The following is a 19,418-nucleotide window of genomic DNA, read 5'->3' on the forward strand; positions in this document are numbered from 1 at the left end:
AGAGGGAAGACAGGGGTGACACAGTTGAGCAGTGTCCTCTTCATCATGCTGATCAATGACCGCTTTGTTCACTGAAGTGTGCTGACTATGACAAGTTATGTCTTTAACTTATACTCACTTTATGCTGGCATATTCTGTTAAAAAAAGCAAAAGAAAGTATTCAGCTTTGCATTGTTTTGTTAAAAAGAAGGGTTTTTTTGGTTGTTTTTTTAAACTATGACAAACATCATCTTCATTCTTATTGTTTGTCAAGAAATGTATGGAGGAAAAGTACAGAAAGTTATGTTGCATTTGATTTGTGCCTGCTTTCACTGTAACATCTAAATCTCCCCCCCCCCCCCAACCCCCACCCCCTACCCTCTGCCCCCCATTTCTCCAGTGCCTTTGAAAATACCTTTTTAGTTAGTGTCAGGGTCTTCAGTCCATGTCCACAGAATTGAGGCCATTGCCAGATGGGCGCAATAGCCGAGTGGTTAAAGCATTGGACTTTCAGTCTGAGGGTCCTGGGTTCGAATCACGGTGACGGCGTCTGGTGGGTTAAGGGTGGCGATTTTTACGATCTCCCAGGTCAACATATGTGCAGACCTGCTAGTGTCTGAACCCCCTTCGTGTGTATATGCAAGCAGAAGATCAGATACGCACGTTAAAGATCCTGTAATCCGTGTCAGCGTTCGGTGGGTTATGGAAACAAGAACATACCCTGCATGCACACCCCCGAAAGCGGAGCATGGCTGCCTACATGGCGGGGTAAAAATAGTCATACACGAAAAAGCCCACTCGTGTGCATACGAGTGAACATGGGAGTTGCAGCCCACGAACGCAGAAGAAGAAGAAGAGGCCATTGCCAGAGAGGCAGGTGGCAGGATGCTTAACTCGCTCAGTACGGCCAGTCCTCTCTTCTCCTCTACACAGACCCCTCGGATGTCCAGTGGGTGTCTGAATGACCCAACCTTTAGCTTCCGTCGTCAGAATTGTGGTATTTTTTGTCAACATTCACCTCTTCAATATATGAGCCTTCTGCTTGAAATATTTTGATGATGGTAATTGGGGTGAAACGCTGTTAACGTCATCTCTTTCGCCGTTCGTATGGAGAGAGTTAAGATGTTTATCTGCCAGTACAGTATTTGTGAGGGTCTGGGTTCAGTTCCTGCTCTTGCGCTTTCTTCCACGTTTGACTAGGAAAATCAAAACTCAGCATCTAGGTATTTGGATAATATGATAAACTAAAGTCCTGTATGCAGCATGCACTTGGCACACTGAGAAAGAACCCATGGCATCAAAGGTATTGTCCTCTGGCAAAAATCTGTTGAAGAAATCCACTCTGATAGGTACACAAATATATATGCAGGCACCCAGGGCCTGATAAAGCACATCAGGTTCTGCTGCTGGTCAGGCATCTGCCTAGCAGATGTGGTGTAGTGTGTATATATATATGGACTTGTAGAAATGTAGTCATGCCTCCTTGAGAAACTGAAGATGCCAGTAGAACGTGATGAACTCACAGTGAGCACAGGGCAAGCTCATTCGGTGGGAGCTGTTGATTACAGACCTGGCCCAGTGGTTAACACGCCTGACTAGAAACTGAGTGCTCATGGGTTTGAGTCCCATGTACGGACCAGGGTTTTTACTCTCCCCATCCACTGGACCTTGAGTGGTGGCCATTCAGATTAGACAACAAAAAAAACCCAACCAAGGTCCAGTGTGCAGCATGTGTTTGGCACACGCAAAAGCAGTTATGTTATATTCTTGTCAAACAATAATATGTACTGTCTTGTAAAAACATTGTAAACTGTTCAATGCTTGATGCCAAACTGTTATATTTTATAACCATCTGTGACAAAAGTGATGTCCCTGGAGAAATTCTGTTGGAACAATCCACTGATAGTAAAACAAATATGTGGAGTGATGGCCTAGAGGTAAGGCGTCTGCCTAGGAAGCGAGAGAATCTTAGTACGCTGGTTCGAATCACGGCTCACCCGCCGATATTTTCTCCCCCTCCACTAGACCTTGAGTGGTGGTCTGGACGCTAGTCATTCAGATGAGACGATAAACCAAGGTCCCGTGTGCAGCATGCACTTAGCACACATAAAAGAACCCACAGCAACAAAAGGGTTGTTCCTGGCAAAATTCTGTAGAAAAAATCCACTTCGATAGGAAAAACAAATAAAACTGCACGCAGGAAAAAATACAAAAAAATGGTTGGCGCTGTAGTGTAGCGACGCGCTCTCCCTGGGGAGAGCAGCCCGAGTTTCACACAGAGAAATCGGTTGTGATAAAAAGAAATATAAATAAATAAATAAATAAAATAGGCTTGCTGACAGAAGAAAAAAAGTGGAGTGGCACAGCACTGCACTGTTTTCAACAAACTCTCTCCCATGAAGACAGCCTGAATTTCACACAGAGAAACCTGGTGTGACAAACAGTAATGATACAAACTACAATGCAGCACAATACAATGCAATGTAATACCATGAAAGAATGAACTATGATGTATATGTGTGCTTGGAGAAACCAGAAAGAGCACCACATGTATAACAGCAGCCAGAGAACCGACAAAATAGGGCAGCAGAACAACTCCTTTCCTTCCTCTTTCCCCTGCCCCCCCCCCCCCCACACACACACCCCTGCCCAAACCCCTCCTCCACCCCCACCCACCCCAAAAAAAGGGAAACAGACTTTGTATTGTGAAGAGTCATCAGATGAGATAAAGTTCATGTCAGTTATTTGTTCTGTCTTTTTTTTTTTTTTAATAATATTTTCCTCTGTCGCTGTTATTGTTAGTGCAGTGTCGTAAATGATATGGCAGCATGATTTTCTTCTTCTTCCTTTCATTTATTAGTTAGATGGATACTCCAGCCTACATGATAACTGGTTTTAAAAGTCTTTTTTGGGGGGTGGGGGTGGGTTATTAATGAAAGCATAAGGAAGTAAACCCTATGGCTGATAATAATTTTTTTTTTTTTTAATTACTTAAACCTGATAACTAATTCATGTTACTGAATGTATTTAATGTTTTGTGTTCTTGGTTCTTTTTTTGTTGTTGTTGTTGTTGTTTTTTAATTTGATGTTTTTCATTGCCTGATTCATACTGGTTGCCTTTTTTGATCATTTTAGACTTCTGAAGAACGTTATGAGCAACAGCTCGGGTTCTGGAGAGTTAACAGAGGGTTGGTTTGAATGTTTAAGTAAAGAATCAAAATTTTGGTCAGGTCCTTAAGGTTGTAAAGGCCTGGTTAGCTGGTAAGCATGTTGTGTCTGTGTGTAAGGCAGACATATGCTGACCCCATCTTTTTTGTTTTGTTGCATATGTGGATTAGTCTGTATGATTTGATGCTCTCTCGAAACCAAAACATCAGTGGTCAAACACAGATAGATCACCATTTTTTTCTTGGCATTTGTTTTATGTTATTGTCATATGGGCACAACAGCTAAGTGATTAAAAGTGTTGGACTTTCAATCTGAGAGTCCCAGGTTTGAAGCACGGTCACGGCGTTTAGTGGATAAAGGGTGGAGATCTTTCCAGTCTCCCAGGTCAACAGATGTGCAGACCTGCTAGTGCCTGAACCCCCTGTGTCTGTATATGTATGCAGAAGATCAGATACACACGTTAAAGATCACATAATCCTTGTCAGCGCTTGCTGGCTCATGGAAACAAGAACATATCCGGCGTGCACAACCCCTTGAAAACAAAGTACAACTGCATACATGGCAGGGTAAAAACAGTCATACAAGTGAAATCGCACTTGTCTACTGTATACAGTTAACATGGGAACTGCAGCCTACAAACGAAGATTTTGTCAAGACACTGCATGTGCTGTCAAGTGAAAGCATTGTAAACCATTCATTACTCAATGCCAAACTGTTAACAAGCCAGTGGTGTAGTTTTCAGACACTGTTATAAATCTATAAATATTTAAAAAACGTATTTCAGTGCACGGTTGTGTAACTGTTGTTCGTAAACCATCTGATGGGAATTTGACGGGTTGAGGTTAGTGGTGGAGTGACACACTGACACGGTGGCATTGAAGAGGACCTAAAGTGCTGGGCGTGTCTTGTCTGCTTGGTGCTTGGCCAGCCGCCAGATACTGCAGCCCTTCACCGCGTTTCAAAGACTGAACACTGTTTGTCGTGTCTGTTTATAATGTGTGATGTAACTGAAGGTTGTTGTGGTTTTGATAATTGTTACAGTGGTATGAGAGTGTCATGTCTGTTTACAAAGTGAGAGGTAACTGGAGGTTGTTGTTGTTTTAAAACTGGTAGCAGTTGTGTGCATTTGGTTGATTTTAACATGGAAAAGATTGGTGAGCTGATGTATTTTACTATCTGTTTATTATACAAACATGATATGACAAAAAGTTATGGTTCACCTGATAAAAAAAAAATCTACAAAATGTTAAAAAAAACAACCCAAAAATATTGAGTGCAGTCAGCATATGGTTTGCCACCGGCAACCAATTGATTACACCAATGACTTTCTCGGCCATATGTGCACCATAAACAGCTTGAAAAATTTAGTCATCAGCAGTAGTTATGGTTTCCCATTGTAAAGAATACAAGTGCGAGTGCAAAACACACATCAGGTTACGAGTGGTACTCATTGCATGTTAAGCATACACTGCTGTTTGCCAAAAATTCAAGATCATTTCACCATACCCATCCTAGAAGAAAACGGTGTGTGTTTTCAGGTGGTCCGTAGATTTTTGTGAATCCTGTTTTTGTCCACTCACACGAATTGCAATGTAAGTTGTTTTTTTTTAACACCCACATTGTTGTGTGTTTCAGCTGGTGGTGTGGGTAAGAGTGCCTTAACCATCCAGTTAATCCAGAACCAGTGAGTATGCTGATATTGATCACATGATAAACCCTGTGAAAATCAGTTTAGTCAGTAAACGTTAGGCTAATGACCAGCCACAATTATTAAATAACATGCTATTGTTCCATTTGTTTTGCTAACTTACATCATTATACTTTGTCTGTCTCAGTTAAATTTTGTTTAACAACACCAAGCTAATTTTCTGCAAAAGCAGGTTAAAAGCATGTTTATATTGTGTTTATTAACACACCAGTGATTGTTTATAAACTTATCACTTTGTTTGTTTTTTATTTTCATTCTTTTTTTTTCTTTCATTTTTCCCTTTCAATTTTCTTGTTTTTATAGCTACAACAGATTTATAATTGAGCAACATTGTTTCAGAACAGGTAGGCTTTGTAAAATTCATGATGATGTTGAATCCTGTATGATCCGGACAAAGGAAGTAATGGAAATCATTATTGTCTTTTTTTTTCAGCTTTGTAGAGGAATATGATCCAACAATAGGTGAGTATCACTATCAGTATATCACCAGTAGTTTACTGACAGAGCTGCTGTATAGTTATACTTACAGATTAGAAACACCGTTAGATTTGTTTAATAAAAGGTGTGACATGCACCAGAACAAGGATGAAAAAAGATTGGAGATGGATGTCTTCTTCGCTAACTTGATATTATAATGTAATTATTATAAAAAAAAATTATAATGGTTTGCTCTTGGCCATTCAGTAAGACAAGATGCCCCAAAATGTAACATGTGACTCATAGGAAGATGCTTTTTCTTTCTCATTAACTCACTCAGTACGGCCAGTCCTCTCTTCTCCTCTACACAGACCTATCGGATGTCCAGTGGGTGTCTGAATGACCTAACCTTTAGCTTCCATCGTCAGAATTGTGGTATTCTTTGTCAACATTCACCTCTTCAGTATAAGAGCCTTCCGCTTGCAATATTTTGATGATGGTAATTGGGGTGAAACGCTGTTAACGTCGTCTCTTTCGCCGTTGGTATGGAGAGAGTTAACATGTTATTATAGCTGTAAGTGTTAGGGTTTCCAAAGGCAGAAATGAGAAAGTAAGCAATGATGTTAGTGCACTGGGTTCTGTCTCCATGACAACAGATGGTGTACTGTACACATCGCAGTATCTGTTGGGGATATATTTGAACAAGTGATGTGATCACCATCACAAGATATTTCCAGGATTTGTGTGTGTGTGTGTGTGTGTGTGTTTTCAGTTGTTGGATATGGGTAGTGTTGTGTGTGTGTGTGTGTGTGTTTTCTTCAGTTTAACGTCTATTCACTATAAGTGTTTTTAGACGGAAAGGAGTAAAATAGTGTATAAAGGAAAGGGAATGCATGTGAATATTAGTGTTAAAAAAAAAGAAAAAAAAAAGTTCATATGTGTATGTGTGTGTGTATGTGATTTCTTTCTTTACTTTCTTGGGGTTTAAGGGGGGAGGAGGTTTTAGGGGAGGGAAGGGGAGGGTGTGTTAGAGGGGGGAGAGGGGTTTGTTGTTTAAAATTTTTGAGTTGGGTTTTTATGTGTGTGTGTCTGTGGGTGATGGTGGGAGTACAGTTTCAGATTCTTTTTCTTCCTTTATTTTACTCTACTTCGGTATCAGGACACATACTTTGGATATGCAGTCTCTTGCCCCTGGATGCAGACTTTTCAGTGTACTGTAACCTTCTTCTCTTCTTCTTCTTCTGCATTCGTGGGCTGCAACTCCCACGTTCACTCGCATATACGCGAGTGGGCTTTTGCGTGTATGACCGTTTTTACCCCGCCATGTAGGCAGCCATACTCCGCTTTCGGGGGTGTGCATGCTGGGTATGTTCTTGTTTCCATAACCCACCGAACACCGACATGGATTACGGGATCTTTAACGTGCGTATTTGATCTTCTGCTTGCGTATACACACAAAGGGGGTTCAGGCACTAGCAGGTCTGCACATATGTTGACCTGGGAGATCGTAAAAATCTCCACCCTTTACCCACCAGGCACCGTCACCGCGATTCGAACCCGGGACCCTCAGATTGAAAGTCCCACGCTTTAACCACTTGGCTATTGCGCCCGTCAGTGTACTGTAACCAGTCCTTCCCGTCTGTGTAAGGGTCCTCAAGCCCTGTCGACCACGGGTGGGCTGCATGAACGAACTTAGCAGCACCAAGTTTGCTTTTTGACAAGAATATTCCTAACTCCACGGTACACTCCATATACTTAAGAACATATTTAACTCTAAGCAAACTTATCACAGCAAAAAAAACTTAGCCGTATGGAGAGCACAGGAACAGGAGTCATGATGGTTGCCGTCAAAAGAGTGCGCTAGCCAGGGGGACAAAGGGGAGGTTACCTACTTCCGGGAGGTTATCGGCCGTAGTACTTTCGTTTTCTCCGCATAGGCAGATAGTAGTTTGCACAGGACAGGAATGTCAGACCCCTGCCGGAGTCTGCACTAGTTGGGTCACGGTAAGCATGTTATTTAAACGTAATTTTAGATAGAAAATTTCCTTTTAACTCTAAGCAACCTTATCACAGCAAAGATTGCCTCATGCAACCTGGTCTAGGAGAATGGAAATGTAACTCGGGCAATACACTCTCCACCATAATCAGATTCTGGTCCAGGTAGCTGGGACAGCAGTTGTCACCTCTGCAGGGTGTGATGGTCATAGAATAGAATAGAATATGTCTTTATTACCAAGTGTACCAGGGTCACAAGGAATATTGGGGGGGCGGGGGGGGGATAATACATAACAAGATACAAACATAAATCGAAAATCATAAACAAACAATGATACAGTAGAAATTAGGATACATACAAGTGCATATCAATATAAAAATGTGTGCATACTCACACATGCACGCACTGCGCACACACACACACACTCACACACACACACACACACACACAACACACACACACACACACACACACACACACACACATTTGAACAGAAGCTGCATATTACATGCAGATGGGGCTGATGACTATATCTTCAGGTAGATGGTTGTTGATTGCACAGTTCTATTTATCATACTGGATTTGTCACAGGGAGACATGGCTGTCATATATTCATTGATAATGGTGGAGATACAGTTGTGTAGATGGTGGTGGTGGTGATAATAGATCCAGTTGTATGGATGGTGGTGGTGGTGGTGATGAAATGAGATCCAGTTGTGTGGATGGTGGTGGTGGTGGTGATAATAGATCCAGTTATGTGGATGGTGGTGGTGGTGGTGATAATAGATCCAGTTGTGTGGATGGTGGTGGTGGTGATGATAATAGATCCAGTTGTATGGATGGTGGTGGTGGTGGTGATAATAGATCCAGTTGTATGGATGGTGGTGGTGGTAATGATAATAGATCCAGTTGTATGGATGGTGGTGGTGGTAATGATAATAGATCCAGTTGTATGGATGGTGGTGGTGGTAATGATAATAGATCCAGTTGTATGGATGGTGGTGGTGGTAATGATAATAGATCCAGTTGTATGGATGGTGGTGGTGGTAATGATAATAGATCCAGTTGTATGGATGGTGGTGGTGGTGGTGATAATAGATCCAGTTGTGTGGATGGTGGTGGTGGTGATGATAATAGATCCAGTTGTATGGATGGTGGTGGTGGTGGTGATAATAGATCCAGTTGTGTGGATGGTGGTGGTGGTGGTGATAATAGATCCAGTTGTGTGGATGGTGGTGGTGGTGGTGGTGATAATAGATCCAGTTGTATGGATGGTGGTGGTGGTGATGATAATGATAGATCCAGTTGTATGGATGGTGGTGGTGGTGGTGATAGATCCAGTTGTGGTGGTGGTGCTGCTGAAATGAAATGAGATCCAGTCTTGTGGATGGTGGTGGTGGTGGTGATGAAATGAGATTCAGTTGTGGTGATGGTGGTGGTGGTGATGAAATGAGATCCAGTTGTGGTGGTGGTGGTGGTGGTGATGAAATGAGATCCAGTTGTGGTGGTGGTGGTGATGAAATGAGATCCAGTTGTGGTGATGGTGGTGGTGGCGGTGATGAAAAGAGATCCAGTCTTGTAGATGGTGGTGGTGGTGGTGATGAAATGAGATCCAGTTGTGGTGGTGGTGGTGATGAAAAGAGATCCAGTCTTGTGGATGGTGGTGGTGGTGAAATGAAATGAGATCCAGTTGTATAGATGGGGAGGGGGGTGGTGATGAACTGAGATCCAGTCGTGGTGATGGTGGTGGTGGTGGTGATGAAAATGAAATGAGATCCAGTCGTGTTGATGGTGGTGATGACGTTAAGATCCAGTCGTGTGCATGGCGGCGGTGGTGGTGATGATGTGTAATGACGTGTGGTGCTGGACGTTGCAGAGGACTCGTACAGAAAGCAGGTGGTGATTGACGGGGAGACATGTCTCCTGGATATCCTGGACACTGCTGGGCAGGAGGAATACAGGTGATGCTCCCTTGTTGCTCCCCTTTTGCCTGTTTCTTTCTCAAGTCTAACGTCTTTCCCTTGTTCTCTTTCTGCATATTTCTTTCTTCAGTCTGACTTTTTGTGTGTGAATGTCTGGTGTGAAAGCGCTTAGGTTTGTCTCTGCACAAGATTCAGCGCTATATAAATACTATCATTATTATTATTAACAGCTTTCTTCAGTCTAACACCTTTCTTCAGTCTAACAGCTTTCTTCAGTCTAACTCCTGTCCATTGTTCTCTCTATGCTTGTTTCTTTCTTCAGTCTAACACCTTTCTTCAGTCTAATGTCTTTCCGTTCTCTTTGTGTTTGTTTCTTTCTTCGGTCTAATGTCTTTCTGTTATCTTTCTGCTGGTTTCTTTCTTTAGTTTAACATTTTTCTGTTGTTCCCTTTCTGCCTGTTTCTTTCTTCAGTTCAATGTCTTTCTGTTGTTCCCTTTCTGCCTGTTTCTTTCTTCAGTTCAGTGTCTTTCTGTTGTTCCCTTTCTGCCTGTTTCTTTCTTCAGTTCAATGTCTTTCTGTTGTTCCCTTTCTGCCGGTTTCTTTCTTCAGTTCAATGTCTTTCTGTTGTTCCCTTTCTGCCTGTTTCTTCAGTTCAATGTATTTCTGTTGTTCCCTTTCTGCCTGTTTCTTTCTTCAGTTCAATGTCTTTCTGTTGTTCCCTTTCTGCCTGTTACTTTCTTCAGTTCAATGTCTTTCTGTTGTTCCCTTTCTGCCTGTTTCTTTCTTCAGTTCAATGTCTTTCTGTTGTTCTCTTTCTGCCTGTTTCTTTCTTCAGTTCAGTGTCTTTCAGTCGTTCTCTTTCTGCCTGTTTCTTTCTTCAGTTCAATGTCTTTCTGTTGTTCTCTTTCTGCCTGTTTCTTTCTTCAGTTCAATGTCTTTCAGTCATTCTCTTTCTGCCTGTTTCTTTCTTCAGTTCAATGTCTCTCAGTCGTTCTCTTTCTGCCTGTTTCTTTCTTCAGTTCAGTGTCTTTCAGTCGTTCCCTTTCTGCCTGTTTCTTTCTTCAGTTCAATGTCTTTCTGTTGTTCTCTTTCTGCCTGTTTCTTTCTTCAGTTCAGTGTCTTTCAGTCGTTCTCTTTCTGCCTGTTTCTTTCTTCAGTTCAATGTCTTTCTGTTGTTCTCTTTCTGCCGGTTTCTTTCTTCAGTCTGATGTCTTTCTGTTCTCTTTCTGCTGGTTTCTTTCTTTAGTTTAACGCTTTTCTGTTCTTCTTTTTCTGCCTGTTTCTTTCTTTTGTCTTAATGTCTTTCTGTTCTCTTTCTGCCTGTTTCTTTCTTCAGTTAAATGTCTTTCTGCTGTTCTTTTTTTTTTTTTTTTTTTTTTTAGCGTGCTTGTTTATGTTTTTCTAGTCACTTTATCATATCTGTGTTGTTCTTTTTTTGAATTGGAGTTGTATCCCACAAAGGTAAAAGAGAAGAACAGGATGTGTTATCATAGGTCACAGAAAAGTTTGGTCCTGGAAATTTAGGGAAATTTAACATCAAAACCCAGTTCAAAATTAGCTTACCAGATGTCTCCTACTCTGCATTTATCAGAAAGGGTTACAAGGGTGAGGGGGATATCAGATGATCAAAATGATTCATACAGTTAATCTGTTTGAATGAGGCGATTACTCATTCGGATGAGACGACAAACTGAGGTCCCGTGCACAGCTTGCACTGAGCAGATTTGAAGGGTCCCACAGCAACAAAAGAAGGGTTGTCCCTGGTAAAAATTTTGTTGACAAATGTGCATTGACAGTAATACAAATATACTTTTCAGCTGAAAAAAAAAGAGAGGGAGAGAGAAAGAAAACGATACAGCTCTTCATTGTGTCGATGCGCTCTGCCCAGGGAGAGCGGCCAGAGAAATTGGGTGCGACAAAAAGCACTGCAATACAATTAGAATACAGTACAGTACAACACAATACAACTGAATGCAATGTGAGCTGTACATAATGTATTATCTGTAGTGTGTACACGTGTGTGTGTTGTGTGTGCTTGTGGGTGCATTTGTTTAGGGTGGAGCCTGGGTACATATATGTTTGTCGGTTGAGGGGTGGTCCATGGTCTCTGTGAGACTGCAAATTGTTGCATGCGTGCGTGTGTGTACATGTGCATGCGTGCGTGTTCTTTCAATCACTTGCCTTCTGCACATCGTTCACTTTACTGTATTTGCATGCATTCATTAGTTGATTTTTTTCCAGTTCTTCTTGTTTCATTTTTATTTAATCTTATGTCGATATTTTTACACAGATCTAGGTTAGATTCTCAAGACCTGATCAACCCGCTGGGTTTATGTGAAGGTCAGCATCTGCTTGCCTTATTTCTTTTTCTTTCCCGAACAGCAGATGTGGTGTAGCGTATACAGATCAGTCTGTATGCTTTGACACCTCCTTGGTTCTGAAACTGAAACTGAAACTGAAGCTTTGACCTGCGGGTGTACACGATTGTTGGACAGCACAGCTGATGTGTGATGATGATAATAATAATAATAATGGTATTTATATAGCGCTGGATCTTGTGCAGAGACAAATCAAAGCGCTTTCGCACCAGTCATTCACACGCATGCATAACTCTAATACTGTAGAAACTAAAGACAAGGAAGGGCAGGCAAGGGAGGCTATTTTGGGAAGAGGTGGGTTTTAAGGCCAGACTTGAAAGAGCTGATGACTCAGTTGGTGCGGAATCTTGGTTCTGAAACTGAAACTGAAGCTTTGACCTGCGGGTGTACAAGATTGTTGGACAGCACAGTTGATGTGTGATGATGGTGACTCAGCTGGCTCGGAATCTTGTCATTCGATATTTGTATTGGTTTCATTGTCCTCCGCGTGTGTAACAGGTGGTGGGGTAAGGATCAGGGTCAGATGAAACCTTGCTGCACGTTTCAAATAGTTTTGGGGGGCGTGAGGGGGGGGTTTGGTTTGGTTGGTTTGTTAGAGTGGTGTGTGTGTGTTGTTGCTCATTGATTTTCACTGTTAGTGATATTAAATGCGGGGGAGGGGGTGGGGGGGGGGGGGGAATCATTCAGAGAGGGTGCGTATGTGTACAGATGTGTGTGTTGTGCATGTGTGTGTCTAGGGGGAGGGGGGGGTTGGGGGGGGGGGAGTGACACACTGTGTGTTTGTGTATGTCAGGGCAGGCAGGTGTATGTCAATAGATGTGTGTTGTTTGTGCATATTTATGTTCAGTGTTACATATTTTATGAAGAGGTTTGCTGCAGCAGCTTTTGTCGGTGTTTCATCGGAACATCATTCGTGTTTTTTTCCTTCCCGTCTGTCTCGTGTTTTTCCTGTGTGGGTGGTCGGTCTTTGTTACTTTGTTTCTCTGTCTGCCTGTCTCTCTTTTTTTTCCCTTTTTCTCTCCCCTCCTTTCCTTTTCTCTAACATTATGTGTCCTGTCTTTCCAATCCCCCCTCCCCTTGACTGTTGGGATCTGCATGACGTTAGACACAGACATTACACGGCGGTTTCTTTGAAGACCTTGTTTCGTGATGTCCCTCCGTGGGCGCTGATGGACTTCTTGAAAGAAGTGAACATTTTTAATCAGATTTGAAGGTTTTAAACTATGGAAGTTTTTTTTTTAACTTTGAGTGGTGAATCGTTTTAATTGTTTGTTTTTTTACCCTTGTAGTAGTTATTAACGTGGCGATAGCCTTGAGATGGCCTTAGTGGTCGTCAAGGCTCTAAGCACCATCATTTCATTTCATTTCATTTCCCTCCCCTTTGCCCATTCCGTGTTTCATCTCTCTCTCTCTCTCTCTCTGTCTCTCCCTCTCTCCCTCCCCCCCCTCTCTCTCCCTCCCTCCCCCTCTCTCTCTTTCTCCCTTCTCTCTCCCCTCTCTCTCCCCCTCTTCCCCTCTTTCTTCCCCCCCCTCTCTCTATATATATCCCTGCATGTGCCTTAGGGGCAGTGTTTTGCTCTGTTGCAAAACATTTTTAAAATTGTTGTTAGCAGTTACCATTGATGTTATTTTGTTTCTTATAGAAGTCTGTTCTTTCCATGACATCACACCATTTGATGTTTTGATTTTTGACTCACTTGTGTAAACAGAGTCTATGTTTTAACCCGGTGTTCGGTTGTCTGTGTGTGTGTGTGTGTGTGTCTGTGGTAAACTTTAACATTGACATTTTCTCTGCAAATACTTTGTCAGTTGACACCAAATTAGGCATAAAAATAGGAAACATTCAGTTCTTTCCAGTCATCTTGTTTAAAACAATATTGTACCTCTGGGATGGGCACAAAAAAATAAAAAATGAAGCCTAATTATATATTAACTGCATTTAGTGTTATATTTATATTTTTTGTATTCTCTAAACTTGGCACTTTGATCTGATATTCTGACCCAACAACAAAAGCAGTCATTATTATCATTTTTTGTTCAAACAGGAAGTTCTTTTGCTAAGCATGGAAGTTTTATTTATTTTGCAAATGTTTTGGTGCAGATAGTAAAGAAGGGAAATTACTCTGTAATTAATGCTAGGGGACTTAATTTGCTTTAAACTGATCTTTCTCATCTTAAACTTTAGATTCTGAAATTATACTCAATATATAAAAAGCTTGGATTTTTTTTTTAAGTGTATCACAAGTGAGTCTTGAAGGCCTTGCCTCTCTTGTTTAACATATTTATTCCTTTCTGCACCGTTTAAAAATGGGGAGCGTTATCATTTTATTTGATGGTGCCTTTTGATGACCGATGCGATGTGATTGCAGTGCAATGCGCGACCAGTACATGCGGACAGGTGAGGGGTTTCTGTGTGTGTTCGCTGTCAACAACCTGAAGTCTTTTGAAGACATCAACCAGTATAGAGAACAGGTAGGTGGTTTTTCTCATGGTGCGTGTGTGTGTGTGTGTGTGTGTGTGTGTGTGTGTAGTGGGTTTTTATTGTTGTTTTGTTTTTGTTTTTTGGGGTGTGTTTTGTTTGTGTGTTTGTCTGGTAGTAAGGTGTGGTGTTGTGTGTTTGTGTGCATGTGAGTGTAGTGTGGTGTGATGTGATGTGGTGTGTGTGCATGTGTGTGTGTGTGTGCATGTGTGTGGTGTGTGTGTGTAGTGGGTTTTTATTGGTTTTTTGTGTTTTTTTGAGGTGTGTTCTGTTTGTGTGTTTGTGTGGTAGTAAGGTGTGGTGTTGTGTGTTTGTGTGCATGTGTGTACCAAGTATGCAAGCTAATAGTAGGAGAAGCAGCAGTGGTTTGGAAGTGTGTGTGTGTGTGTGAGTGTGTGTGTGTGGTGTGTGTGTGTGTGTGTGTAATAAAGATATAGAGGAAGAGAGATGAAAACTGAGCTCTTTGTATTAGCACGATCTCATTGCACTCGGGTACCGTCATATTCTTGGGTCAGTGCACAGTTTCTTGTTGAATGTGCTTTCAGATCAAACGGGTGAAAGATGCGGACGAAGTTCCCATGGTCTGTGAGTAAACAGCTTTTTGTGCCACTTTGTTTGGCCAGGTTTTTCAGACGTTCCATACGTTTGTTGACTGAGTCATCAGCCAAGATAAATTGTGCATCATTCTCTCTTTTAACATCATACCTCCTTTCTTTTCTGTTCTGCCCGTCTCTCATTTCTTTCTTCTGACCCCCTGCCCCCTCCGTCTGTGTTTCATCTCTCTCTCTCTCTCTCTCTCTCTCTCTTTCTCTCTCCCTCTCTCTCTCTCTCTCTCCCTCCCTCCCTCTCTCCTTTCCTCTCTCTCTGTCTCTGTCTCTTTCTCTGCCCCTCTCTCTCCCCCCTCTCTCACACCCCTCCTCTCTCTCTCCCCTCCTCTCTCTCTCTCTCCTCTCTCTCTCTCTCTGTCTCTCTGCTCCTCTCTCTCCCCCCTCTCTCACTCCTCTCTCTCTCTCTCTCTCTCTCTCTCTTCACTCTGTGTCTCTGTCTCTTTCTCTCCATCCCTCCCACCCTCCTGACATTTACCTCACACGGACTGTCTGTCTGTCTCTCCATCATGATATAGGCATGTATGGTCTTAGCTTTTGTGGCTTTGAATCATCATCAAATCTTATCATTATCAAAGTAGATCCGTTGACTGCAGAAAAGGTCAGAGTGGATAGCTTATAGTCTATGGTTTTTATTATTCCATGGATGCTGCAACTCTAGCACAGGGAGCTATGGATAAATCAGAAAAGAACACAGCATCTTCAAAGATTCTGTGACCTGAAGACAAAAGAAAAAATGTTTTATTGTCAACAAGATTTTTGTTTCTGTTTTAAATATCATAGTGGGTTTTTTTGATGAGTAGCTTTTATTCAAACTACAGCTGACAATGCCAGGATTACCACTGACCGGCTTGTTGCCTGACCTTGACCTTGACCCTGTGACCCTGTGCTGTTTTCAGTGGTGGGGAACAAGGTTGACCTTCCGATCCGCAACGTGGAGCAGCGACAAGGCAAACACATGGCGGAGCTGTACCATATACCCTACGTGGAGACCTCGGCCAAGACGCGACAGGGGGTGGATGACGCGTTCTACACTCTTGTCAGAGAGATTAGGAAATACGTGAGTCGTCAGGTTCATCGTATTTCCTAGACTGGAAATCATGGATGCATTTGTTAACAGTCCAAGCACAGGCAAGACAGTGATACATCAGGAGTTTCTTTTTTTTTCCTGTAATGACGGGTATCTCCATCACACATTCTCTTCAGCTCTTTTTCCAGTGTTTTCCAGGAGGAAGGTGGCAGAATGGTTAAGACGCTCAGCTGCCAATACAGAGAGTCCGTGAGGGTGTGGGTTCGAATCCCGCTCTCGCCCTTTCTCCTAAGTTTGACTGGAAAATCAAACTGAGCGTCTAGTCTTTCGGATGAGACGATAAACCGAGGTCCCGTGTGCAGCACGCACTTGGCGCACTGAAAAAGAACCCATGGCAACGAGAGTGTTGTCCTCTGGCGAAATTACGTAAAATGAAATCCACTTTCATAGGTACACAAATATGTAAGCATGCACTCAAGGCCTGACTAAGCGCGTTGGGTTATGCTGCTGGTCAGGCATCTGCTCAACAGATGCGGTGTAGCGTGTATGGATTTGTCCGAACGCAGTGACGCCTCCTTGAGAAAGTGAAACTGAAACTGAAACTTTCCAGTGTATGCACAGACCAGTACTGTGTAATTTCTGTCTTCTGTTCTCTTCCCATCCATTAGAAACTAAGATTTGTGTTTGGGATAAGGGTCAGTTTATGATTATGAGCTTTTCGAAATGTTTTTTTTTTTAACTGTTACTTTAGGATTTAAACGTGAAAGAAGGTATAGAGGAAAGGAAAGCCAGATTCAGTTCTAACGTACATAGGCTAGTGTTGTGTTGTTGCCTTGTTTAGCTCTTCTGTCCTGTTTTTTCCATGGATGGCATATATGAAGGTCCTTGTTACATTGCTGTCATTAAATTAAATTAAATTAAATTATGGTGCTTAGAGCCTCGCCGACCACTGAGGCCATCTCAAGGCTGTTGCCACGTTAATACCTATTACTTCTTCTTCTTCTTCTGCGTTCACTCGTATGCACACGAGTAGGCTTTTACGTGTATGACCGTTTTTACACCGCCATGTAGGCAGCCATACTCCGTTTTCGGGGGTGTGCATGCTGGGTATGTTCTTGTTTCCATAACCCACCGAACGCTGACATGGATTACAGGATCTTTAACGTGCTTATTTGATCTTCTGCTTGCATATACACACGAAGGGGGTTCAGGCACTAGCAGGTCTGCACATATGTTGACCTGGGAGATCGTAAAAATCTCCACCCTTTACCCACCAGGCGCCGTCACCGTGATTCGAACCCGGGACCCTCAGATTGACAGTCCAACGCTTTAACCACTCGGCTATTGCGCCCGTCAATACCTATTACAAGTCAGGGTAAAAAAGTTTTTAAAAAAAATAAAAAATAAAAATCCAATAAAATCTAGTCACCGCTTTAAGCATTCCACACATTGCTGTCATGTTTGTTTGTTTGTTCTTGAGAACAACTTGTGAAGGTGTGCATGTGTGCGTTCTGTTTGCCTGTCACCAGAAGGAGAAGAAAGGGCGGAAAAAGGAGAAGAGGAAGATCGGCAAGCGATCCTGTGAACTCTTATAACCTGTGGCAGCATTAAGGAAGACAACTCAGCCAACAACTGACAGCACAGCAAGAAGAAGAAGAAGAAGAAGAAGAAAGTCGGCATTTTCAGTTAACGGTTGATCCACACAAGGATGAGAGCTTCAAGGGGGCGGGGTGGGGTAGGGGTGGTTACACGTGTTGCTACAACAGTCTGCTGGATTTAGGAGTCGAGAGAGAGAGAGGGAGAGAGAATGAGTGTGTGTGTAAGGAGGAGGAGGAGGAGGAGCTTGCGGGAGGGGGGGATAACTTGTTACTCTGACAGTCTGCTGGACTTAGGACTCAAGGGAGAGAATGAATGTGTGTGTAGTTAGCAGAGGTTTCCTCTCGCAGAAAGAAAGAGTGAGGCGGCCTGTGTGACTGTATGTCCATGTAAGATACAGGGGGTAAGGACTGCACGGTCAGCTGATAATGATTGTGGAGAAGAGAACACCGAACAGGGGACAGTGGCAGGCGGTGGGCGAGCGGTCTGTTCCGATTCTCAGGGGGCACTGTTGTGACAAGGGAGAGAATTGAAAGCACTCTTTGGCATGCAAGCTCTTGTAGGCACATGCACACTCATTAGAACTGCCCCCTTTTCCGAGTAAGAGTTTGATTGTATAGAGAAAGCTTCCAGGGTTTAGATGTTTGAAAAGGCATAAGGCATTTCTGAAAGCGATATCTAGCAGTAAGAAAGCTTTCGGGTGTAAATATTTGAAAAGGCACCAGGCATTTCTGAAAGTGATATCTGGAAGGTTCCAGAGCAGGGGGTGGGAACAGCAGTATACATATTCAGTCCCTGTCTTTCTCTTGTACTCAGACACGCGTTGAATGCAAGCACAGATGTTTTTTTGGAATTATTTTGATTTGGGGGTTTCGTTGGTACGTTCTGCCTGCTTTTTACGGATGTTGTGAAATGACCCTGGTTCTTCGTTTGAAACATGTGTCATGGTGTGTTAATGAATATGGCAGAGGGTGGAGAAGAAGGTGGATAGATATGTGCTTGTGAAGTTGTGTTAATATTTTGTTGATACTCTGATAACTTATTCAGTGGAAAACGCTTACTGTTCACATGGTTGCTTTACAGAACGTTTTTTTTTTAGTTTGTGCCTATAAATATTTTGACTTGTTACGTTCAGCTTCTTTTTTTTTTTCTTTTTACAGAAGGAAAGTTGATTTTTTGTGTGTATATTGAATTATTACACAGGCATGAAAATGCATATACCTGTACCACACTACCATCACACAAACACGCACACACAGACACACACACACACACACACACACACACACTGATTAATTCATTTGTGACTTTCAGTTTTCTGGTAACCCATCACATTAGTTGCAACCTAACCCCAGATTTCTGTATCTGAATTCATCCTTTTTGCAGTATCTTAGATTGTACCGATGCCAAATCTCTTCCATGAACCACCTTTTCTTCAGGTTGAAAGAACACTCTCCAGTTATTTTCCTCTCAAAACACTTGGCAATCCCAGTGTTAGTGTCTGAGAAGGGAATCACTTCAGAACGGTTGGAAACACCGCCCCTTTTGTCTGAATGCCTGAGGAAGGATATTACTTCAGAATGGTTGAGAACACTACCGATAAGAGGAGACTAAACCTTCTTCTTCTTCTGCGTTCGTGGGCTGCAACTCCCACGTTCACTCGTATGCACACGAGTGGGCTTTTACGTGTATGACCGTTTTTACCCCCCGCCATGTAGGCAGCCATACTCCGTTTTCGGGGGTGTGCATGCTGGGTGTGTTGTTTCCATAACCCACCAAACACTGACATGGATTACGGGATCTTTAACGTGCGTATTTGATCTTCTGCTTGCATATACACACGAAGGGGGTTCAGGCACTGGCAGGTCTACACACATGTTGACCTGGGAGATCGTAAAAATCTCCACCCTTCACCCACCAGGCGCCATCACCATGATTCGAACCCGGGACCCTCAGATTGACAGTCCAACGCTTTAACCACTCGGCTATTGCTCCCGTCGACTAAACCTTCATCCTCTAAACTCTGATCTGATGATACAGTGGTGGGGATGTCTAGTGGAAACAGTGGGCCATTGCTGTTCCCCACCCAAACCATGGAAGCAGGCAACGTACCAGTAACGTCAGGGGATATGTATGGAG

At 42.7% G+C, this 19,418-nt stretch overlaps 1 protein-coding gene across 1 annotated transcript in view; it reads left to right on the plus strand.

The window, feature by feature from the left end:
• The window catches only part of LOC143301106 (GTPase KRas-like), a 20,131-nt gene extending 1,079 nt beyond the window's left edge, over positions 1–19,052 (plus strand). The window contains exons 2-8 of the mRNA XM_076615157.1: positions 4,783–4,831; positions 5,289–5,317; positions 9,145–9,229; positions 13,939–14,041; positions 14,594–14,633; positions 15,553–15,713; positions 17,213–19,052. Coding sequence (XP_076471272.1) covers positions 4,783–4,831; positions 5,289–5,317; positions 9,145–9,229; positions 13,939–14,041; positions 14,594–14,633; positions 15,553–15,713; positions 17,213–17,278 — 533 coding nt within the window. The 3' untranslated portion in view covers positions 17,279–19,052. The remainder of the gene's footprint in view (positions 1–4,782; positions 4,832–5,288; positions 5,318–9,144; positions 9,230–13,938; positions 14,042–14,593; positions 14,634–15,552; positions 15,714–17,212) is intronic.
• Positions 19,053–19,418: the final 366 nt, after the last annotated feature.

This window comes from Babylonia areolata, chromosome 27 (genome assembly GCF_041734735.1).
Source record: "Babylonia areolata isolate BAREFJ2019XMU chromosome 27, ASM4173473v1, whole genome shotgun sequence".
In the NCBI taxonomy this organism is placed as follows: domain Eukaryota; kingdom Metazoa; phylum Mollusca; class Gastropoda; order Neogastropoda; family Buccinidae; genus Babylonia; species Babylonia areolata.